The sequence below is a fragment of the Pleurodeles waltl genome, chromosome 5 (genome assembly GCF_031143425.1).
Source record: "Pleurodeles waltl isolate 20211129_DDA chromosome 5, aPleWal1.hap1.20221129, whole genome shotgun sequence".
NCBI classification, from domain to species: Eukaryota; Metazoa; Chordata; class Amphibia; order Caudata; family Salamandridae; genus Pleurodeles; species Pleurodeles waltl.
Window position 1 is genome coordinate 695,764,473 of NC_090444.1, and position 25,946 is coordinate 695,790,418.

At 44.5% G+C, this 25,946-nt stretch overlaps 1 protein-coding gene across 1 annotated transcript in view; it reads left to right on the top strand.

Moving 5' to 3' along the window:
- SLC22A3 (solute carrier family 22 member 3) overlaps positions 1-25,946 on the top strand; it is a 634,522-nt gene that overhangs the window by 512,588 nt on the left and 95,988 nt on the right. The window contains exon 7 of the mRNA XM_069234623.1: positions 6,461-6,675. Within this exon, the coding sequence (XP_069090724.1) occupies positions 6,461-6,675 (215 nt within the window). The remainder of the gene's footprint in view (positions 1-6,460; positions 6,676-25,946) is intronic.

Sequence of the window (25,946 nt, forward strand, 5' to 3'; positions counted from 1 at the left end):
TAACAAAATGCCCAGATGCACCACAATATAAACATAGTTGATTCACTCTTCTTTTCTCTTTTTCTTCCTTAGATAAAGGACCTCGGATGGAACCAATTTGCATTGGTTCTTCTATCGTTATCCCTTCTCCGGCTCTCGTATGATCATTTCTTACACGATCAATTCTCAGGGGAAATGGTCGATATTCTCTTCTCTTTTCTGCTCTTTGTTCGGTTAACCGGTGGTCAATCTGTAACACAAGATCAATTAACTCCAAAATTTCAGTGGGTCTATTTGGAACTTGTGCTAAGGCATCGTTCAATTCATCTCTCAGTCCACGATAAATCATGGTGGCTCTTTTTGACTCCGGCCAGGTAGTCTCTACAATGAGTTTATTGAAATGAGCCAGATAGGCTACTAGATCTTTATTACCTTGCCTGATTTCCAATAGTTCATTGTCAGTGGCTTGTGCTGCAGTTCGCCGATCAAATATTCTTAAGAACTCTTCCTTGAAATTTTTAAAATTATATAAAACAGGATCATTTCTGGAAATTATTGGCATGGACCATGCGGTCACATCACCTGTAAGATAAGACAACATAAATGCCACTTTGGACTGGTTTTCTGAAAAAATTACTGGTCTACATAAAAAATGCAATGAGCATTGGGTCAGAAAAATCTGCGCCTTATTTGGATCCCCACCGAAGCGCTCAGGTTGAGCCAAAGGAATAATAGGGGAAACCGCATGAATTACTTGAGTGGATTTGTAAATGCTTGTTTATTAAAGTTCGTTTCTTCTTTCTTACTTCGACATCTGTTGATAACTTGTATTTGTAAATGCTTGTTTATTAAAGTTAGTTTCTCCTTTCTTACTTCGACATCTGTCGATAACTTGTATTTGTAAATGCTTCTTATTTAAAGTTTGTTTCTCTTTTAAACTCTACTTTGGTTTATTACAGTTGCATTTGTAAATGCTTACTTGTTAACATTCATTTCTCCGTTAAACTCGGCCTTCATTTATAACCTTGGTATTTGTAAATACTTGCTTGTTAAAGTTTGTTTTTCTTTTGACTTTGGTATCTTAAACAGGAACCTTGTTAACATATGCTTTATTCATACATTGAACTCTGTAGCCTTGCCAAACCTCCACTGGAACGGTTTACTATCAATCTCCTCGAATAAACCTTGACAATATTTATCAGGTTTTCTGTAAAATAGTCTTCAAGGGTAATTTTACCTCACAGGAGTTTCTGCTCTGAAGCGCGCTCTCTCTCCACACAGCTGATTCCTGTCAGACCTCAGTTGAAGTGCGAAGCTTCCAGCTGGTGAGCTCGTAACCTAGCAACCAACCGATTGCAAGACTAGAACTGTAACTAACCTTCAGGACTCACGACTGCCATTTTGAATCTTCTCTTCTTGATTCTTCCTTTGAAATAAGCGCAAGATTACTCTGCAAACCTTCTTCCAGTTTGGGCTTTGCTGTCTCCACTGAGGATATCTCTTTGCTTTTCTCAAGCATTTCTTTGATTTGGCAAGTTTGTGTGGTCATGAAAGTTGTGCAGTGTGTATATAAGTAAGTTTCTGTACTTACCAACATGTCCATTTCGATATCATCCATCCTGGAAGTGTTGATTGATGGTGCAGTGATGGAAGATGAATGAATCATGTACACTCCCAGGATACTTTGCCACAATGTTGGTGATCAATCCCTGGTGATCGACAATGGCCTGCACATTGATGGAGTGTGTGTGTGCTTCCTGTTGCGGTATAGATGTTCGGTTGCAGCAGGTGGCACAATGCGTACATGTGTGCAGTCAATAGCACCAAGGACGTGTGGGAAGCCATTAATTAGGGAAAAAACCCTGTTTTGTCTCCTGTTGCTTCTGCTGTGTGTTGGGGAAGCAGATGTGGTGGGGTGTGAGTGAAATGATGGTATCCAGTACCTTGGGGAAGAAGGCGGAGAATGATGGCTGTGAGATCCCAGCAACAAGGGCGCCAGTGGTTTGAAAGGAGCCACTTGCCAACATGTGTAGTACAGCTAGCAGCTTGGTTTCTGGTGGAATGGTGCGGGGTGTCTGCAAGCTGGGTACCAACTGTGGCTCAATGTTGCGCAGCAGCTGCTGAATGGCTTGCCAGTTCAGCCTGTACCTCTGAATGATGTCTTGTTGGCGGAGAGCCATAAGGGTTGTCCTGGAGCGGAATATCCTCTCCTGCCTTCTGCGTTGCCTTTGGGGTCCCTGCTGGTGTTGTGGAAGCTGCTGCTGTTGTTCCTGTACTCTACGTCTGCGTGCATACTGGATGAAAAGCAACTCCATGTCTTGCTTTTGGAGCTCTGCTGTTGTTTCTGTGTGGTTTCATTAAATACAGGTGTGTTTGCCCCATTTTAATACCTGCCCTGACCCAAACGTTATTTTTTGACGCAAATTGGGTTGTGCGTCATTTTCCGACTCGGCCTCCCGGCTGTGGGTCATTTTTGTGCGGTAGCATAAATAAGGCGCACGGTGTTTAAGTCATTTTTTGTACGGGAACGCCTACCTTGCATGTCATTAGCACAAGGCGGTTTCCCGCATCTAGAAAATGACACACACGGCGGGATTTTGGCGTTCGCAGCCTCGGGCGCCAAAGTTTAAATATGGTGCACGGTTTGCGCTGAATGTGCATATAAAATTTGTACGCACATTCGGCGCAAACAGAGTATAAATATGCCCCAATTGTATTTTGTAAGTTTGTGCCGCTTTTGCATCAAAAAATGGCGCAAATGCGGAGCTAAAAAAGTATAAATATGGGCCCCAGTTTTTTGTCAGCACCGTATTTCCCAATACCACCCTATTTTTGTGCAGGGCCTGGCCCATGACTAGGTGCAGTGGTAGCACTGGGGCTTGGAGCGAAAAGGAGACCTCTGTTTTAAATGCTTATGCTAAGCTCAGTAGTACAAAGTTTTGTCTCTAGCTCTTTGGGTGATTAAGAGCACATTTTTCACGTGGCACTGATGCCTGGACTCATCTCACTACTCAAAGGCATCTATTTTGAGAGTCTGTAACGGAGATTAGCGTCCTGCGTTTGCGGCACAGCTTGAATCCTATTCGGGGAAGATATCATCCCCAGCGCACAGTCCACTGGTGACTCCAAAAAACGTACATTTTTTTAAAAACAGGAGCAGAGCTATAGATCCACACAGAAAGAAAGAAACTGTGCACCGGGATGGCACCTCACCCCACGCTGTCACTTCAGCTGCAGTATAACATCACTGTGGCGCAGCACTATACCAGCAGTCTGCACAGAGGAGTCGTCGCAAAGATAATTTTCACGATCCTATCTAGAGCCTGGTGCCTGGGGTGTTGGAAAATGTGTGGTCAGAAGTGTCCACAAACATTTTAAGAATATTTGAGATTATTTTCGTACATATTGAAATAATTTTGTTTTTAATTTTGTAGATTTTGAACATTATATTTGAATAGTAGAAGAACATTTCCATGATAAAAAGCTTACTCAAACTGAAATACACTGAAAAAAAAACAAGGTAACTTTGGCCATTAATGATCACAATGAAGTACTGCAAATGTAGAAAGGGGCATTGAAGTATGTATAAATAATTCTTATTATATTACAACTAAACACATTTAAATTTGAGAGTGGACTTAAATCATTTAAAGAACGAGTTGTGTCTCCCGTTAATTCGAAAGATCGTCAATGGATTTGATAATATAACTCCTTGGCCATTGCTGGGTGGCGCTAAATTAAGGACATTTTCATTGTTGTATGTAAAGCTCAAAACATATGCGGTCGGGACTTTTCTGCGGTAGCTAGTAAAGCAATATAATTTATCCATTTTTGATTGCTTCTATGAGAACTTAGGCCCATATTTATACTTTTTTAGCGCCGCATTTGCACCGCTTTTTGACGTATTACAATTGTATTTTGTAAGTTTGCGCCGATTTTGCGTTAAGAAGCGGCGCAAATGTGGTGCTAAAAAAGTATAAATATGGACCTTATTCTTTTAAGGCAGATGCTGTCCAGAAGTAATACAGCCAGAAGATGGGGGAAAAAACAACTCCACAGTCGTAGTTTTCATAGATACTTCGAGACATAGGGCTCATTTATTACAAAAAGAACTGAAAAATGGGAGCAATTTTGTGCAGATGTATAAACATATAGGCCCATATTTATACTTTTTGATGCAAACCAGCGCTGGTACTGATTTGCGTCAAAAAATTTACCGCCGGCTAACGCCATTCCTACGTGCCATGCGGGTGCCATATTTAAGGATTGATGTTAGCCGGCACTGCAGGCTGGTCAGAGTAAAAAAAAATTACTCAAACCAGGCAGTGCCGGTGTAGGGAAAAATGGGGGTTGTGCGTCAAAAAATGGTGCAAATCAGGTTTGAGTAAAAAATTATGGCTCAAACCGGACTTGCGCCATTTTATGGCGCACAACCCCCATTGAAATGACTCCTGTCTTAGCAAAGACAGGAGTCATGCGCCCTTGCCCAATGGCCATGCCCAGGGGACTTCTGCCCCCTGGGCATGGCCATTGGGCACGCCATTTGTTGGCGCACAACCCCCATTGAAATGAATCCTGTCTTAGCAAAGACTGGAGTCATGCTCTCTTGCCCAATGACCATGCCCAGGGGACTGCTGTCCCCTGGGCATGGCCGTTGGGCACAGTGGCATGTAGGGGGGCCCAAATTAGGCCCCCCATGCCACTTTAAAAAAAAAATAGAAAATTATACGTACTCCAACTTACCTGTACGTACCTGGGACGGGTCCCCCCATCCATGGGTGTCCTCCAGGGGTGGGTGAGGGTGTCCCTGGGGGCAGGGGAGGGCACCTGTGGACTGTGGACTGCTTCCATGGTCAGAGACCATGGAAGTGAGCCCACTGGTCCCTTAACACCTACCCTCACCCAGGTGTTAAAAAACGTCGCACATCAGACTGGGCTCCTTTTTTTAAGGCCCACCCCCTCCTGTGCGTCAAAATGACGCAGGTGTATAAATCAGGAGCACGGGCCTTAAAGTCTTTTTTTGGACGGGAACGCCTACCTTGCATGTCATTGACGCAAGGCGGTTTCCCGCATCCAAAAAATGACGCACATGGAGGATTTTTGACGTCTGCGGGGTCGGGGGTCAAAGTATAAATATGGGGCTAGGTTTGCGCTGAATGTGCATCAAAAAGTTTGACGCACATTCGGCACAGAGTATAAATATGTCCAATAGTTTCCTGACTGAATTCATTTATATTTACCAATATGATATGAAAGACTCAAGTAAGGTGCCCGATTGCTCAGTAGGCCTTATACAGTCTTAGAGAACCTAAAAATGAAAAAAGTAAACATGCAGTTCAATCACATTTTAATTGCATCTACATTTGATTGTGGCCACAATTAAACTTAGTGGCCATTGGTTCTTGCTTTTAATTCAAAGACTTTCTCATCTGAGTCAATTCCCCGTTCAGTGGCTTCCGCTCTAATCTTGTGTATGTCGGGTCCTAGGAGCATTTTGGCCTGTGTATTTTGATTAGATGAGCTGCATCCTTTCGCCTCTGTTGTCGGAACGTTGTAGTGTAATAGTGCGTGAGGGACTATTTTATACCCCTCAGCACGTCTCTGTTCGCTCCCACTTTTAATCCCCAGTGTCCGTCTGTCCACGTCCCCGGCTCCATCACCCACCCAGGCTCCAGTACCGTGTGCTCCTTCTCTGCCGCAGTCAGGGGGTGGCTAGCTTCAAATGGATTTATAACCATTCCAAAGTGGCCACTTGCCATTCCTATCTGCAGTGTGGCGGTCATGGTGGAATGTTTTTTTTGTGTTAGAAGAAAATTATTTCAGAGACATTCTCCGCAAGTGCATGCCCACGGCAGACAAGAAACACTGGGAAAGGATGTAGATGTCATAGGAGAGACCTATTGCCTTTGCCAACGCTGTTTTTTTTTTTTAAATAATTGAATGGAAACTCAATACGAAGAAAGAGCAATAGTGCTGATTCAACTGTTGAGGACGATGAACGTAGTGGGAAAATAGTTCAACCACAGCAGCTAAAATAAGTTAGGACAAGGTTACAGCATACGTAAAACCTACAGGACTTGAGCACAGGACATCGAGAGGATGAAAGGGCCAGCAATCCTTCTACTTGTAATGCAGACTGAACTGCGCATGTCCTAGCTTAGTAACTAAGTAAATGCTCATTATATCTATACAGAAATGCAACTGACCTGGGGAGAGATTGACCTAATTTAATTAGCAATACCCCCTGAATGCCTAGTTTGTTGAATAGAAACCTAACCCAACTTAGAAGTCACTAATCCCATTTCAGCAACAGTATTGTTAGCATGCTGTGTTTCTTTTGTTAAATCCTAAATATGAAAAAAGTTAAACATTTTAAACATTTTAAATGTATGAATAGGAAAATAGCGCAATTCTAAGGACTTCTTTTGGGTTTGCTATGTCAGTTGCGGTTACTGAACGAATTGTTGTCTGTTTTTTTTAGGTTTACGAGTGCTGTGGTTTATCAAGGACTGGTCATGCGCCTGGGAATCGTATCAGGAAGCCTGTACACAGATTTCTTCATTTCTGCAGTGGTGGAAGTGCCTGCAGCTATCCTAATCTTACTAAGCATCGACCGCATTGGAAGGCGCCTTCCCTTCGCACTAAGCAATTTAGTTGCAGCGGTGGCATGTTTGGTCACAGCATTCTTACCAGAAGGTAGGAGCAGGCACTCGACTGCTGGTGCCCTAGCTAAAAGTGAACTCCGATGCGTACATTGTGTGGTAGCGCAGAACATTGCACCCCCCAATAAACTACAAAATAACTGCAAGAAATTCATATCTAGGGTAATGCTGTGGGGCTTGTAGGTTGAAAGGGGCGAAAAATGTGAAGAATAACGTAGGAGTGAATCATACTGGGGTGATAACCCACAAGTCCATAAATATTACTTTAAGATTTTCTCATGTTTCATAGTATTGTTTGGCACTGAAAGCATTAGAACAATCGGTCATACCATAACCACATCACACTCCATATCCAACAGCCTCTATAACTCCATACCAACATTTCACATCTATAATCAATAGCCACACTCCACTGCTATGTAACTTTATCATACAGTCCATAATCCACATTTAAATTACACTGTTAGACCTGTCTGCTTTAGGGTGGGCTTCCCCCAAACTTTTTGCCTGCTCTGCCTCACTTTTACTGATCAGTTTTTGTTGGTGTTGGGACTCTGGGCACTTTAACACACTACCAGTGCTAAAGTGTGTGTGCTCACTCCCCTACAACATGGTAACAGTTGGCATACTTGATTTACTTATAAATCCCTAATAAAGTACACTATGGCCCTCATTTCAACCTCTGCAGTCTTTTTCGAAGACCGCCGAGGTTACTCCAGGCCGAAGACCGCCAGTGGTGGTGGTCTTCCACCAACCGTATCATGACTGCTGGCAGCCCTCCGCCCTTTTTCGGACGGAGAGCCACCAGCAGCCATAATGGCGGTCGGCGGGGAAGTGGAGGCTGCTCCACCTCTACCTCCACATCATCAGAACACCGCCCACCGAATCACGTCCCAGTATTCGGCGTGGCGGTGTTCTGGTGACGTGGGGGTGGAGGTGGAGCAGCCCCCATGGATCCCGTTCCCTCCTGGAGGATCAGCGGAACAGGTAAGGTAATTATCCATTAGGGGAGGTGGCGGGGGGTGTGTGGTGTGTGCGTGCATGGGGGTGTGCATGTGAGTGTGTAGAGGGGTTGTGTGAGTGCGTGTATGCATGCGCGGGGTGTCTTGTGTTTATGGGAAATGTGACGTATATGTCTGTGTGCATGTATGTGTGCGTGTATGTGTATGAGTGGTGTGAGCGTGCATGTAGGAGGGGTGTAGGGGGGCGGGGGATGTTCCCGGGTGGAGGGGGCCCTACCACCTTTGGGGGGTGGTAGGGGGGTTGTGGGTGTTGGGGGAGGAATCTGCGGAGGGGGAGAGGGGATGGGGAGACCCCAAGCAGTGCCAGCAAATTAATTCCCTGGCACTGATAGTGCATACCACCATGGATTTTGTGGGGTACAAAACCCCACGAAATCCATGGCGGTTTGCGGGGTCCTGATACCGCCGGCGGTCTAGTGACGGCCGCTGGGCTGGTGACTGAAGTGTCCAGCCCAGCGGTCGTTATCACCCTGGCGGTCGATGTGTAAAAGTGGCGGTTTTGCACGGCGGTAACCGCCATGGTCGTAATCCAATTTTTTCCGCCGGCCTGTTGGCGGTATTACTGCCGCTTTTACACCGACCGCCAGGGTTGTAATGAGGGCCTATATGTGCAAAGCACCTGTAAATTAAAAGCTACTAGTGGGCCTGCAGCACTGATTGTGCCACCCACCTAATGAGCCCTTTAAACATGTCTCAGGCCTGCCACCACAGAGCCTGTGTGCACAGTCTGGCTGCCATGTCGACTTGGCATTTAAGACCTTTGCCAAGCCTTAGACTCCCCTTTTATTGCACATAAGTCATGCCTAAAGTAGGCCATAGGGCAGGGTGCTAAGTAAACTAAACTAAAAGGCAGGACATATAGTTTTACATGTCCTGGTGGTGAAAACTCTCAAATTCATTTTTCACTACTGAGAGGCCTACCCTTCCCATATGATAATATCTGGAATTCCTTATTACTTTTAATAAAGTGTAATTCCTGAATAAGAAGGAGTTGACTTGTCATGTTTAGTATCTAAATTCTCTTTAATGGTAAAATCAGATTTATTATTACCATTTTGAAAATGCCTTTTTTAGAAAGTTGGCATTTTCCGGCCCCTACCAACAATACATGTCTGGGCTGGGGTGACAGTTGGTTTTCTGTATTTCCTCTAGAAAGTCTTACAGAAAGGAAGCATAGGAGTGACTGAATGGCCATTTCCATGTTGATGGGTCCTCCTGGGCAGAATAGGAGGGAGAAGCTGACCCTTGTACCTGCACCTGAATAGGCAGCATCCTGCTCCCACACAAAGGACTGCTTAACCCCCTGTAGTGAGCCTGGAGCAAGGGCAGGGAGAGAGGAACTCTGTGCACTACAAAGCCCTTCTTTGAAGTCTCACCCACTTCAAAGGTACTACTGGGCATAAGAACTAGACATTTGACCCTACCAACTCAGCAGGGGTAGCTCCTCCGCAACGGCAGAGGAGCATCGCCCCCTGGCCAAGAGCCAGGAGATGAAAAATAATACAATAGTTTAATATAATTTTATTTTTCATCTGCTGGCTCAGCCAGCAGTGTAGGGAGGGGCGAGGCTGGGTCATGGGAGGTGGGAGGAGGAGAGAGTGCAGCTAAGTGTGCATGTGTGTTTGGCCAGCTGTCTCAGGCCGGCCAAACACACATGCACACTTAGGTTTCTCCAGCCTGGCTGTGTTGAACAGCTGGGCTGGAGAAACTTCAAAGACCCCAGGGAAGTGTCTGAGATCAGTCCAGGCTGCTCAGACCAATCCTGATGCTGCTGTTATGCTAGGTTTAGCATGAAAGCAGTGCCAGGATTGCTGGGGAGCCTTTGCGGGTGTCCCAGGGAATGCTGGAACACCAAAAAAAGAGCATAAGGTGACAGGAGGTGGTGAGCTCCAGCGACGAGAAAGGAAAGTGTTTTTCTTCTATTTTTAAGTTGTTACCCTGTCCCCATCGTCCCTCCCCATATTTGCAGCAGCTGCCGCTGCAACTCAGTGTACTTCGTGACCTGTGAAGAACTCTGTCAGGAAGTAAGACTATTGTGCTGGTACAAGGACTGCCACTCTGGACTGCTGCTCTGGAAGAACTACTTTTCTGCTGTGCTGTCCTCTGCCCTGCTAACGAAGGACTGGGCCCATCTCATTTGAACCCAGAGTGACCCCAAGGACTTGCCTCATTTTGAGAGACAACAGCACAGCATCACGTTTAACTCCTGCCCTGAGCAGGCGTTAAAAAATGGCCCTATGCTGACACAGCATGGCACAGTGAAATCTTGTAGATTTCACTGCACCATTTTTACAGGACTTTAAATGGGGTAACGCCTTCCTTGCATACATTACTCCTTGTGCAGGTATAATGTGGTGCAAGGCTTTACAAACTGGCGCAATAGTGACATTGTGCCAGTTTGTAAATATGGTGTGGGATGGGTGGACTGTTTTGCGCCATCTTAGTGTAAAACAAATGATGCTAATGTGGTGCAAAATCCTTGTAGATGAGGTCCTTAGGGTGAGATCTTCTGTATGAGTAACTTCCTAAAGAGCAGTGGTGAGAGTTCTTTCTGTAATATGGGGGGACCACACTGAAGAGTTCCTGGAAAACAATCAATGTAGCAGTTTCTGCCTCATTGTGGAACCAGAATGAACATAGTCTTCAAGATTTCCAGTTCCTTAATTTGGCAGCAAGATTTCTGAAGAGCCTTCAGCTGAGTCATGTAGCTTTAAAAGAAGCCCTCCAGAAGGGACTGCTTTAGCAATACCTGGAAATGAATAGGGTCTAGAGTGAAACATCTTCTACAGGGCACCATTTACTATGCAGTGACTTTATCATTCTGGTCTGTACCATGTACATGCTTTTAGGTGGTATGCCTTTACAAGGAAATGGTAAGTATACATCAAGTAAGTGTGAGTGTGTGTGTGTGTGTGTATATATATATATATATATATATATATATATATATATACACACAACAAATTACTTCTTCAAAAAGAAGACAAAGTTACAGCCACTAGTGTCACAATCTAAAAAATTAATTTAATGAGGCAGAACAAACAAAAACAGCAAAATAGAACTCTCTCTCTAACGCGTTTCAGGAGACATGGCTCCCTTGTTCACAGAGACATTCTCAGCCCCATTTCCCTCTCCATTTTACATAATACCCTGAACATCAACATAAAAAACAGACTAAATTTCCTTCATGCACTGAAGGCTGCCATATTTGAATATGTTACTACTACCAAGGATATAACCTAATTTTCACACCCAATCCACCTTATTTTAAATATTTTTTGTATTTTTAAACCCAATCTTTTATCTTTTATGTTTACTTTCACTTCCTATAATAATTGTGAACAATTTACTTTTTATATATTTTCGAATTGAAAAATTATTTCAAATTACAACAGTTCCATAATATTTTACCTAAATGATCATACCTCTTGTAGTATCGATGGACTTTCTCCTAATCATACCGTTCGTATAATCCTTGGATTCTATCAATATAATAGCTCTTTTGCTTTTATGTAATCAATATGACTTCCTGTCAAGAGATGGAAATGGGGAAACATTAATAATATCAAAACCATATATAAATCATATGATAAGTTACAAATACTAAATCAAAAAGATAAAAAAAACTAATATTAGTTTCACGACAAGTTAATGCAAATGTACAGATAATTTTTCGTCCTTGTTCATTCCTATAGGGTCCATTGTATTACATTTGATAATCAGCCTTGATTCTAATTTTCTCAAGTCCAAAGTCCTATTGCCACCCCTCACTCTCATTGAGATCCTATCAAGAACCATACATTTTAATTTGTAGAATTTATTACATGGACATTTTAAAGCATAAATACAGTAATCCGACACACAGGAAACATGCTTTCTTATTATAAAAGGTTTTAGTGCCACCGGAAAGTTCTACATAGGTTGTACGATACATATGGCGAACAAAACGCATTCTGGAACATATGAGAGCAATTAGGAACGAAGACAAGTCATATCCTGTGGCAAGACACTTCAAGGAATATCATGACAAAAAAGTAAACAAATTACAATTTATTGTTCTTGATAGGATCTTAATGAGAGTGAGGGGTGGCAAAAGCAGGGCAGGCAAGGGGGGGGGCTCCTCGGGGTAGCCACCACCTGGGCAAGGGAGAGGGCCACCTGGGGGTCCCTTCTGCACTGGAGGTCAGATCCTTCAGATCCTGGGGGCTGCGGGTGCAGTGTCTTTACCAGGCGTCGGGTTCTTAGAAGCAGGCAGTCGCGGTCAGGGGGAGCCTCTGGATTCCCTCTGCAGGCGTCGCTGGGGGGGCTCAGGGGGGTCAACTCTGGCTACTCACAGGGTTGCAGTCGCCGGGGAGTCCTCCCTGTAGTGTTGTTTCTCCGCAGGTCGAGCCGGGGGCGTCGGGTGCAGAGTGCAAAGTCTTATGCTTCCGTCGGGAAACGTGGAGTCCTTTTAAAGTTGTTTCTTTGTTGCAAAGTTGTTTCTTCTTTGGAGCAGAGCTGCTGTCCTCTGGAGTTCTTGGTCCTTTTAGATGCAGGGTAGTCCTCTGAGGCTTCAGAGGTTGCTGGACCCTGTGGAACGTGTCGCTGTTGCAGTTTTTCTTGAAGTGGGGAGACAGGCCGGTAGGGCTGGGGCCAAAGCAGTTGGTGTCTCCGTCTTCTCTGCAGGGCTTTCAGGTCAGCAGTCCTTCTTCGCCTTCAGGTTGCAGGAATCTAGTTTCCTAGGTTCTGGGGAGCCCCTAAATACTGAATTTAGGGGTGTGTTTAGGTCTGGGAGGGCAGTAGCCAATGGCTACTGTCCTTGAGGGTGGCTACACCCTCTTTGAGCCTCCTCCCTGAGGGGAGGGGAGCACATCCCTATTCCTATTGGGGGACTCCTCCAAAATCAAGATGGAGGATTTCTAAAGGCAAGGGTCACCTCAACTCAGGACACCTTAGGGGTTGTCCTGACTGGTGTGTGACTCCTCCTTGTTTTTCTCATTATCTCTCCTGGACTTGCCGCCAAAAGTGAGGTCTGTGTCCAGGGGGCGGGCATCTCCACTAGCTGGAGTTCCCTGGGGCATTGTAACATGAAGCCTGAGCCTTTGAGGCTCACTGCTAGGTGTTACAGTTCCTGCAGGGGGAGGTGTAAAGCACCTCCACCCAGAGCAGGCTTTTGTTTCTGTCCTCAGAGAGCACAAAGGCCCTCACCACATGGGGTCAGAAACTCGTCTCTCAGCAGCAGGCTGGCAAAGACCAGTCAGTCCTGCACTGAACAATTCGGTAAAATACAGGGGGCATCTCTAAGATGCCCTCTTTGTGCATTTTTTAATAAATCCAACACTAGCATCAGTGTGGGTTTATTATTCTGAGAAGTTTGATACCAAACTTCCCAGTATTCAGTGTAGCCATTATGGAGCTGTGGAGTTCGTTTTTGACAGACTCCCAGACCATATACTCTTATGGCTACCCTGCACTTACAATGTCTAAGGTTTTGCTTAGACACTGTAGGGGCATTGTGCTCATGCACCTATGCCCTCACCTGTGGTATAGTGCACCCTGCCTTAGGGCTGTAAGGCCTGTTAGAGGGGTGACTTACCTATGCAATAGGCAGTGTGAGGTTGGCATGGCACCCTGAGGGGAGTGCCATGTCGACTTAGTCATTTTCTCCCCACCAGCACACACAAGCTGGAAAGCAGTGTGTCTGTGCTCAGTGAGGGGTCCCTAGGGTGGCATAAGACATGCTGCAGCCCTTAGAGACCTTCCCTGGCATCAGGGCCCTTGGTACCAGGGGTACCAGTTACAAGGGACTTACCTGGGTGCCAGGGTTGTGCCAATTGTGGAGACAATGGTACATTTTAGGGGAAAGAACACTGGTGCAGGAGCCTGGTTAGCAGGGTCCCAGCACACTTCTCAGTCAAGTCAGCATTAGTATCAGGCAAAAAGTGGGGGGTAATTGCAACAGGGAGCCATTTCCTTACAACCTGCATTCCATGGCCCCATTGCAAACGGGACAGAAATTAAGGGTAGACATCAGTGGTGCAAAACAGAATCCTCTGAACCTCCTCCAACTTCAAAGGGACACTGCAGTATAACTACTGGTGCCACACTGCAGCAAACTAGAGATGCACTTATGGGGACGAAGGACTGGAGATACTGGACTGTGTGGTGCAGACTAACAGAGGAATCTGTTCTGCACGAGGAGTAATTACTGTCATTGCAAGGTACCACACACCATTCCTGAATACTGACTGGCCTGAGCTTATTTCCTGCTGCTCTGTGACACCCAAAGTGTGGTCTCCAAGGGCTTGTTGGCTTGCCCCCTGTTCTCTGGTGGAGGTCTCAGGGACATCAAAGGGACCACAAGTGACCTACACCTTCTACCTGTGACACCTGGTGAGCGGTACCCTCTTAAGTGCCCACATCATCTGCTGGATCCTACTTGGTAGTAGCAGTGTGAGGGTGGAATCTAGTATTGTGCCTGGAGACCGTATTGCCTGGTTCGGAGCCCCACAGGGACTGCCGTAATTCTAAGAGTGTGGCCCTTCATTGTGTGGCCTCAGCATACATAAGCGTCTTGTTGATGGTGAGTGGATTCACTGTTGTGGGACCATGCGTGGCCAGCTTTGTCGATTGTGCCACTTTTCTCTTGTGCGACACTCCACTGATTCACAGGTTGCAACCCTCAGAGGTGGGGTGTAAGCATGGCAGTTCCGCATTCTACCTTGTGTGGTCCATTGACCTTGCACCTGTGTGTGTGACCAGAACTTAATGGTGTGATTCAAGTCATCGTGCACCAGATGTTGTGCTTCATCTCCAAGGAGGTGCTGAACTTACTGCTCTGCACTGTGTGTGATCGCAATTGTCTGGTGCAACTCAAGTCATTGCAGACCAGACATTGTGCCTCATTTCTAGGGAGGCGTGGGTGAGCGAATTTGTGTTCCGGAGTGCCCGAATTGCCTGGGTGCAACTTTGTTCAATATGTGTCCTACAGGGCACCTTCTCCTTCCAGGAGGCTCCCCTGCTTCATCTCTCACTCATCAATTGCTTCTTTTGCTGCCCTCAGTGTGGCAGACCAACTGCCTTCTCTTCACCTGGCCCTGACATCTCCTTGTTACCAGTTTGTATTGACGGAACAGGCCTGGGTGGTGAGAGTGAGTGGGCTGCAGGATGCTACTGAGAGCAATCGGAAGCAGGTTCCAAGATGTGATCCCTCCCACCTTGTGCCTCACAGAACTAGGACACTTTTGATTGAACTTCCAGAGGGGTGGCCAAAGGGATGGCCAAACCTCCATTTGTCAACTGCCGCCTGACACCACCGTTTATCTATCCACTCACCTTTTCCCCCCTGAATTAGTGTGTCTCCTTTTGGGATCAGCCTAGCGTCCGGGGAGAGGAAAGCTTTCCTTAAATTCCAGTCTGTGGGGGAGTTGGGTAGTTGAGGTTGGCTGAAGGGTGGAGGAGGGTTTGGACCACGGGGTCTGCGAGTAGACTATCTGTTGACCTGCCGGATATAAGGGCACTGCATTTGGGTGCTGTATGTGCGTGTGTGTGTGTGTGCAAGTGCGTGCCATACGAACCTGCCTGATATCCGTAGCACAAGGTATCAGTGCTAAGTGAGTGCATGAGAGTGGCTGCCTGTGATTAACAACACTGCACGGCAGTGTTGCTCTACACATTGATTCTTGCCAAGACTAATATTTTTGACATTGATTTTACCTGTGCGGTCCCCAACCAACAAGGCTATTTAAAAGTGTTATAATTACCTATGTGTACCCATTACCGCTATTGTTGTGAACCAGGGTGCATCCTCTAACTGTGTGGGATTGAAATAGAATATTTGATTGGGTGGGTCTTCTGCCAAAAACATTTTGCACCGCATGAGGGTGCAGGGGGTAAAGAAGGATCTTTCTCAAAGTGTACAGATCACGGATGTCATTTTAACTCGGTTGGGCCTAGTACTGTTAGTGATATTTCAAAATGTGATTTATGCTCAGAGATACATGATGTTCATGTTGTGTTAACTAATGCGTGTTGAATGTAAACTTTATTTACACCTAATGTGAAGTCTCTTTTGTGACGCTCAGGGCATTTGTTGAGTGAAAGTGCTGTGCCAATGCTTTACACATTGCCCCTGTGATAAGCCTGACTGCTCAGTGCCAAGCAACCCAATGATGAGGGCAAATTATACAGTGAGTGTAATGATCCAACTGTGATGGGAGTGGTAGATTCTGCCTAGCTAGGGCCTTGCCTCAGCCAGCCAGGGTGTGCCATCTCAAACACTGTTACATACAGTGTACACTGTCCTTAGGAGATACTTTTTGATTCTCTGTGGTGTATTTCTCATGAAAGGTTTACTGTTTGCAAACAGTGTGGTATACAATAAACTTTCCATAGAGTAAGCACAGTTTACAGTACCCAGTTTTCTACTGCTGTCAACTTCATTTCTCAATGTAGGTTCGGTGAGTTTCAGGGGCTTGATACAGTTAAAAACTGTCCGTAGTAGGGCAGCTGTTTTAGAATTAACATTTACTATTTTTAGGAAATTGGCTGTGAACAGTTGTATACAGATGTAACATTGTACTCAGTTAGGGTTTCCTATAGATCGTGGTTGATTGTTAATGTGAACTATGCTAGCTGTAAAGTGTATGGTACAGGGTCAGTGTGGCACATAAAGCATGCTTTCTACACCTAAGAGAGTTTTATCTGTGATAGCAGGAATGATGGCTGATATCCTCCGGAGCTATTTTGTACTTACTGTCAGCCCCATAGTAATTTATAGAGCAATATGCCGGAAAACGAAGCTTTAAAAATGTTATAGAACATGTCATGATTGATGTCATATGTGAGGCGAAAGCAGTGCATGGCAGGGGCACAAGTTACAGGTAGTGCTGCTAACTATAACTGGTAACTTTCTGTGTTTTTTACTTCAAAACTTTAATGTTGTCATTGACAAATTCATCTAACTATAACATTACTTTAACCTATGTTTTTTCAGTGAATATATCTATCTATCTATATATATATATATATATATATATATATATATATATATATATATATATATATATATTAGAGTTTTGTGTGTCGGTATAGGGTGGTAAGGGTGATTTTATGGTTTAGGGGTGGGTGTAGGTATTGGGTTGTAAAGGTATTTTTAGGGTTTAGGGGTGGGTAAGGATATTGGGTGGTAAAGCTGTTTTTAGGGTTTTGTGTTGGGAAAGGTTATTGGTAGTAAAGGTGTTTTAGGTCTGGGTAAGGGTACTGGGTGGTAAGGGTGTTTTTTAGGTTATCGGGTGGGGAGGGGTATTCAGTGGTATGTGTGTTTACGGGTTTTGGGTTGTAAGGGTAGTGTTAGGGTGAGTAAGGGTGTAAAAGGTGGTAAAAGTGTTTTTATGGTTTGGGGTGGGCAGGGATATGAGATAGTAAAGTTATTTTTTGGAGTTTAGGGGTGGGTAAGGTTATTTCGTGATAAGGGTGTGTTTAGAGTGAGTAAGGGTAGTGGGTGGTAAGGGTGATTTGGGGGTTTAGGGTGGGGTGAGGGTATTGGGTGGTAAAGGTGTTTTTAGGGTTTAGGAACGGGTAGAGGTATTGGGTTGTAAGATCATTTTTAGGGTTAAGGGGTGGGAAGAGTATTTGGTTGTAAGGGTATTTGTAGGGTTTAGGGGCGGGTAAGGGGATTGGGTTCTAAGGGCATTTTTGATATTTGAATGGTGGATAAGGTTATTGGGGTGTTAGTATTTTTAGGTATCGGGGTGGGAAAGGGTATTGGGTAGTAAGGGTGTTTTCAGGGTTTACTTGTGGGTAAGGGTATTTAGAGGGTTTATGATGGGGAGGGGTGTTGGGAGGTAAGGGTGGGCACGGGTATTGGGTGATGTGGGTAGGTTTAGGGTGGGTAGGGCCATTTGGTGGTAAGGTTGACTTTAGGGTTTATGGGTGGGAAGGGGTATTGGGTGGTATAGGTGGGTATGAGTAATGAGTTGTATGGGTGTTTTTATGGTTTAGGCATAGGTAGGTTTATTGGGTGGTAAGTGTGATTTTAGGGTTTAGGGGTGGGTAAGGGTATTCAGTGGTAATGGTATTTATAGGATTTTGGGATGGGCTAGTTAAGGGGTTCATATGGAATATATATTTATGTGTATGTATTTATGTAAATATTATATATTCACTCACCTGATATATACTCACCATTCTGTTGGAAAGGCACGTGTGGTAAAGGCATTTGTATGGTAAAGACTTGCGTGGTAAAGGCATAGCGTGGTATTTATACAATGGAGCCTAGACATCAAGGCAGAGACCTGATTCAGGGATAGACCATCTTATGGTTTTCAATAGCTGGCTTTCAAATGAGTGCCTCTCACCAGAGTGCCGATGAGATGATTAAATTGCAGCTTACTGCCCAAAACAAAACTTAGTGATTTCAAACTGGTGTCCTGGGCACTGGCTTTCTCAAATCTATGTATGTCAGTGTATGGGATGCAATCAGTTGTTGACTGATTGCTCTCCAGTCCAAACATACTTATATGTAGGAAGGGATCTGGTTTAAGTGGGTGGTGGTGCTAGGGCTGACTACTGCAAATAGAAAAAAAACAACTCATTATTTTAGATCAGCCCTTTCAAAGCCAAAGGGTGATTTCATAATATGTCGAACAGTGATATGGCCCATTGTATCAATCACAGCCAAGCAATTGGTATTCTCTTTGCAAGTAATTTGAATGGGATTGTGTTCAGTGACATAGCGACATTGCTCTTTTTAGGAAGGAGAGGCTAGTGTTGCCTGTCGAAGGTTTCAGTCACACTGAAAAGAATCCTCTTGGCCCTCAGCCAGCGATGGCATACCTACTCTGGTGTCCCAAGTGGAGCAATGGACGTGTTCCCTGAATCTTCCTTCATATCTCACCAGATGGAGGGTCCATTTAGAGTTGGGCATTCAGTTGGCCAACCAAATATCTTTATTTGGCCAGGGAATAGCCATAAAAGCACAAAAATAAAACAATTACATTAAAATTATTTAACAATAACAGCCTAGCACAAACATATTCACATACATAACATATCAAAAAGAACCTTGAAAAGTTGGAACATGTCCGCAAAAGACCAGGTTGATAATACCAAGCAAAGATTTCATAAACACATAGGCCCTGATTTATACTTTAGTTTGCACCGCATTAGCGTCATGTTTTGACGCAAAAGCGTCGTCAACTTCAATTGTATTTTATAAGTTTACGGCGCTTTTGCGTCAAAACATGACGCTAATGCGCCATAAAAAGGTATAAATGAGGGCCATAATGCTTGTAAACAAGAATATCAGTAACCCATGAATGTAACCTGGAGGTAAAAACGTACATACTTAATCAATGTTACACCTTTATAAGTTGTACAATTGCAATACAAATAACAGACCATACAACCATATAATAAGAAAACTGTCCCCATAATTACTTAAAGCAATACAGACATTACAAACCTGACGACCTAAAATCACAATATCAAGGGACCGATCAATACCATTCGATGGGGCCCTTACAGACTCCTCTTAATTTGAGATGTTATTAAAACAGCAATTGCTCAATCTTGGTCACTCAGATGTTTTGAGAAAAGGACAATTTTCATTCTTTTTTTATTTTTTGCAAGGGGAGAATTATCAGGAAAGTAGGTACCATCTGGGAAGATAAGAGTCATTAAGGAAACACAGATTTATAAACTTCATATGTGGCTGTGTCACTAGCAAACAATACACACTTCAAGCAAGCAGCAACTCAGGTGGATTAGCAGTAGGCACACCTTCAGCATTCCCATAGGAAAGGCAGCATAGACGGTGAGCCTCCACTCTCCTTTCAACAAAATCCCCATATAGCCCCCAATGCACTGGTGAGATCATTCATGATGGAAGAAACTGTTTTATCCCTCTGTCTCCCCTCCCCACCCCTCACATACACACGCCAAAGTGCACATCCTCCTGCCCATTATGGGGATAATGCCTTATCAGGGATCCCAATTGTTAGAAATGGGGTCTCTAGTTGGCAGTCAGTTTACACCAATTCCAAGTAGGGACCCTCAATCTAGTCGGGGTAAGAGAGTCACACCTAAGATAACCCCTGCTCTCCGCCTTGGTATATTGGCACTAGCAGTCAGACTTATCTCAGAGGCAATGTGTGAAATATTTGTACATACACACACAGTAAAAACACCACAAAAGAACTCCACACCAGTTTAGAAAAATAGCCAATATTCATCTAAATCAAACAAGACCAAAACAACAAAAATCCAACCTACACAAAAAGAAATCTGAATTTTTAAAGTGAAAAGAGCCTTAGTCCATAGAATCTATGGATACGTTGTTTTAAAACAAAGTACCAGATATGTGTCAAACATAAAGTCACAGGGCAAGTGTGCATCAGAAAAGCAAGTGATTCCTTGAGTCCTTACTCGCAAGTGAGGTCGTACATCGATTATTTCCCCTCTGGGTAAGCAATGTGTCAATTATTTCCTGGCAGGGAAGGGATGTGTCGATTTCTGGACAGCTTTGAGTCTGTGAAGTGATGTTTAAGTTTTGGCACCCAGGGACAATGCATTGAAAATTCTGACGCACAGTAACAATGAAGTCACGCTGAGCTGGCGATGTGTCAATTTCTGCAGCCGCGAGGCAGGTCCTGCATTAATTTTACAGCTGCGAGGTGGGTGATGCATCGAGTTTTCTGCCGCTAGGCTCCTGTGTGTGGATTTTCCCTCAGGTTCTACCAGCTTCTCCTTCCAGTGGCCCAGGGACTGGATGTGGCACCACTTGGCAAGTCAGGGGTCTTAGCAAGAGAGCCCAGGTGCTGGCAGATGAAGTCTTTTATGTCCCTGAGCCTTCTTAACGGGAGGCAAGCTCAGCCCAAGCCCTTGGAGAAACTTCACAAGCAGGATACACAGCAAAGTCCAGTCTTTGTCCTCTGTAAGGCAGAAGCAGCAAATGCAGGCCAACCCAGCAAAGCACGTACAGCAAAGGGGCAGTACTCCTCTTCCCAGCTCTTTTCCTTAGCAGAGGTTCCTCTTGATCCAGAAGTGTTCTAAAATTGTGGGCTCAGCAGTCCAATTTTAATACACATTTCTGCCTTTGAAGTAGGCAAACTTCAAAGGAAAGTCTTTGCAGTGCACATGACCCTGCCTCTTCCTTGCCTAAGTATGGGACCACTAGCTTCTGTCTCCATCTGCTCAACCGATTCCGACTCACATGGGTTGAGCAGATGGAGACACATACTAGCGGTCCCATGTTTAGAAGGTTGAAGTCCACTTGTGTGTTGCTACAGAGTCTTTTTTTGCAATCTGTTGTGTTATTTTACAACGCTGAGTCCTGATGATGGTCTGATAGACCTCTGACTGCCATCACAGACCGAAATGTTGACATTGCCTTTACCTTTGACTAGCTGTATTGAAAGACCATTATATTGGTTGAACTGGGACTGAAAATGAGGCAATTATTGTACAGGACTGTGTCAAGAGGAGGGTTATAACCCCTTCCTGAATTGTTTGTTGGGATTCAATCTTGTGATGTAGGGGGGTTATATATTCAGTGTTGTTGTTTATGAGATGGACATTTGTTGTATTTGTTGCACATTTTTTTAACTTCCAGAATCCTGTTGATTAATATATTGGACATGAACAGTACGGAATTGTCTTATTCATTAGTTGAAGACTGGATCATATGCACACAAACTATATGTAAACAATTCCTCTAGGACCATTTATAAGTGAGACACTTTCTAAAAGTGGCATTTTCAAACAGACAGTCTACTTTACCAAAAGACATATTTTTAAATTGTGAGCTCAGAAACCCCACATATCTCTATCTGTTCCCAATAGGAAACTGCACTTAAGATATTTCAAGGAAATCCCTACGTTAACCTATGGGAACGATAGGCCTTGCAATAGTGAAAACTGAATTAGGCAGTATTTCACTATCAGGACATGTAAAACCCATATGTACATGCCCCACCTTTTAAATATACTGCACCCTACCCTGGGGCTGCCTTGGGCCTACCTTAGGGGTGACTTACATGTAGTAAAAGGTAAGGTTTGGGCCTGATGAGTGGGTACATTGCCAGGTCGAATTGGCAGTGAAAGATTGCACACACAGACATTGCAATGGCAGGTCTGAGACAGGTTTACAGGACTACTCATTTGGGTGGCACAATCAGTGCTGCAGGTCCACTAGTAACATTTGGGCCCATAGTTGTACTTTTTTAGCACCGCACTTGGGGCATTTTTTGACACAAAAGCGGCGCAAACTTTCAAAATACAATTGTATTTTGTAAGTTTGCGCCGCTTTTGCGTCAAAAAGCGGCGCAAATGCGGTGCTAAAAAAAAAAGTATAAATATGGGCCTTGGTTTCTAGACCCTGGGCACCTCTGGTGCACCTTACTAAGGACTTACTGGTAAAGCAAACATGCCAATCATGGATAAACCAATCACCAATACAATTTAGACAGAGCGCATATGCACTTTAGCACTGGTTAGCAGTAGTAAAGTGCCCAGAGTCCTAAAGCTAACAAAAACAGATCAGAAGAAAATAGGAGTCAGGAGGCAAACAGTTTGGGGATGTCCTTGCAAAAATGGCCAGGTCCAACAACAATGCAATTATTAAATCAAAAATAAATGAATACCGGATGACAAATAACCATAAAACACAACCAAGAAATGTGTCCCAACCCAGCCTTAGCTGGGCTCTGACAGGCACAGAAGGGCCCACTCTTAGCCTAGACTTTGCCCGAGCTCATGCCCAGGTGCACCTTATGCTGCAATGAGCCCACAGTCAATTTAAGCAATCAGCCCTGCCAAAGACTAGATAGTTATACCACCTTGATCATCCGTAATCACAGAGGAAAATCTGCATAGACTCAGGAGGTCATGCCCATTAACATATGTCCCAAAATAAGGTTGCATTGCATTTGTGGGATAGTGATGGGCGAGGGGTAAACATGTACCACCATCAACTATGAACTCACTTCTGCTCCTGAGGTGTTTACAAAAGCTGCAATGGAAAACTAAATATGCTTTATTTTCACAAGGAACTGCCGGAAGTGTTGGTTGATCTGCATGACGGGCACATAAAGGTACGCATCTTGCACTTTCAAAGACACCAACCAATTACCTGTATCGACGGCAGAAAGAAATAGAAATAAATTCAACATCTTGAACTTCAGCTTCTTTAATCTTGAAGAAGATAAGCTAGCATCAACATGAGTCTGCCATCTTTTTGGGCACCTGAAGAAAATGGTAGTGCCACCCCCTGCCCTTCTCTGCCTTCATGCGTGTGTAGGAAGTGCAGTCACTACTGGCTAAAGGGACCACCAGTGAGTTCCATTCTGATGAAGTCTACACAAAAACAGGTGGGACAAGAGAGGGTTAGGGTTCAATATGAAGGGAAGGGTATAACCTTGATGAACGATCAACAGCATCCAGCTTACCAGCCAGGCAGATAAAGCAGCTGGGGTGTAGTTGTGGCAGGACAGGAGGAGGATGAGGACTACTGTGCCTGGTGGTGCCCATGGCCTCCAACACCACTACCATGCCTTGAGCCACAAAAGGATTGTGTTGACTGTTGTGAGGGGTTTGAGTGCTACTTCTGATGATAGCAAGATGCTGAGAGCAGTCTGTGTATTTTAATAGTGTTGATGGAATTGATGAGTTAAGGATAGCCAACTCAAAGAGCAGGGCGGAGAGCAGCTGGCTGTCTTTGAAGTGCTCAGCACAAACAGGATTTCTCCAAAAAGCTTGGAGACATCACAAAGCATGTCCATAAGGAATGACTCACAGCCTCAGAATCCTGTGGATGGCATTGATTCATAATGCCTGATCACTAAACCGGTTCCCGTAGCAGGGCCCACAAAGTCCACATTACCTATAATGCCCCTCAGACAAGGCACAAAAATATGTTCTTTCTTGGATTATATCAGTGAGAGCACTCCTGAATTTGTCCAGGATGGCCAGTAAGCTCACATTGGCTACATTCCAAAAGGCATGAGTAACATCCAAGAAGGCAGTGCTCCATGCCCGGAGTGCCAAATTGATGCTGTACGCTCATGGAATAACAACTACTCTGGTTAATGTGGTGACTTTGGAGGTTCACTTTGACAAGAGCACTACCACTGGTAGCTCTGGCACGGCGCAAACCGGCTTAACTTAGGACAACATGTAAAGTACTTATGCCGTACCAAAACAGTAATAAAGTCAAAACACCAAGCAATAAAAATTCCAAATCAAATTAGAAAAAATTGAGTAATATTTAATACACAAAAAAACACTAAAATAACAAAAATACAATGAAGAGAGTTTTAGGTAGAAATAACCCCAAAAATCACAAAGAACCAATGATACTCAATGGTTGCATTAGACCAGGAGTTGGACGCTATTTGAGGCTGACCAAGATGGATTGCAGGTCAGATACCAGGTTCTACCCTGTCAGAGGTTTTAACTTGGGACTTAGGCCCTGATTTAGATCTTGACAGTGTTACCGCCAAGCAGCTGCAGACCTGAAAACCCCACCAAGTCAACTTTATTCTGCCCACTGTTTTTAGATGTATTTCAGCTTGGCCTAGACCTTCAGACAATCGGGTTCCTGCCTACCATATTTAGATGTGTCAGCTCTGCAGGTGGTGTCACACCAGTGGTTTGCTGATTGAGGGAGCACGTCACTGTACCCAATGGACATCGGACAATGTAAGAAGCTATGGAATACATGCAAGTCTCACACACACACAGTACCTTATCCATATGTGTCCACCTTGCACAACACATTTTCCATTGCCATTCCACCACAACACTTCCATACATCATGACACAACAAACACACACCATTGACAATACATCCACACATGACAGCCACAACCAACACAACTACATACACACTCACAAGGCACAACTACACGCATCACGACAGCAACCACACAACAACACTCATCTGAATGTCTCACATAGCAACAGAACATCAAACCCTTATGGAAATGGCACACATACAGACATAACCACATCAGTCACTCCAGCTCCCTCCACCTGCCAATCCAATCACACACACACTGGAAGTACAACCTTGCTGGTACAGGTCCCCTTGCAATGTGTACACATGGACTCAGTTGACAAGTATGAATGTCATTGTGGTGCCAGCATCCATTTGGCAATGTATGACTCCACCACAATGATGTGTGTGTGTGTGTGTGTGTGTGTGTGTGTGTGCAATATGCGTGTTGCACCACTGTGTCCCCATCCACGTGTGACACCATTGAGTACCTGACATATGCATGTACAGTAATTTTAAAATATTACTTTGACATATATATGCCTGCCTCACGTGCAGTGCCCACCCAACATACCCTGGCAATGCGGTGTCCCTACCTTTGAGTAAGTCAACAGGGGGGGTCGTGTTTTCTCTGTGGGTCAGTGGCAACAGCAATGGACTGTCTTGTCCAGTCAAAAACAGAAGTGGAATCAAGGGAGAAGGTGCTTTTTACCACATCCCCCCCCAGTTTGCCAACTCAAGTGTAGAGATCAGCCTGTGACATTTTGCTTGGCAGGGAGGCACATCCAAAACTACACAGCAGTAAAGTTGGCTGGGGTCCCGCCAGTAGCCACTATTTCCAATGGCACCGTAGACACGGGTAGAGTTTGTTGGCAGAAACAGCAGAATGAATGTGGGCTCTTGGCTATGCGACCATCAACATCCAAGTCCCATGGGTGGACAGTCATAATGACAGGCAGGTTTTCGGTCGCAAAAGTGACAATGGTACCATTACGTCCAAGATCTAAATCATGCCCTTAATCTCTCAAATGGAAGTCAAAAGCCTTCAGTGGGGCAAGGCAGCAGGCTATATCCGGACAAAGCCTCATGAAATCAGAAATGCTTTGCACAAGGTTCCTCGGGGAGCTATTTATTTTGGTGAAATGGTCAAATTTCACACAGGGAAGTCCTCCCACCAGCTGGGAACTTTCGGAGCCTTTGCCAGGTCAAGGTTTTAACCTTTGTACTTAGTCTGTTTTTTGTAGCTCAGAATGCTAGAGCAGGGCAAGGCTGCAAGCTTTATTTAATGATGAATTCTGCAAGGCGAGATACCTCTTCAACAAGAGTCCACTAAATTGTACTGGCTGCTAAGAAGAATCTCCAGACTGGAGAAACCATTTCATTCAGCCCCTTGAAGTTGCGCCTTGGGAAGTTCGGCTAGGGTAGTTCGTGTCGGTTCTCTTGAGGGCTGGAAGTGCAAAATTATTCTAAGTCTCAGTTTTTCAGAGGCCATGGGAGATGTCTAGTAGACACACTTCAACCAGGACTTCA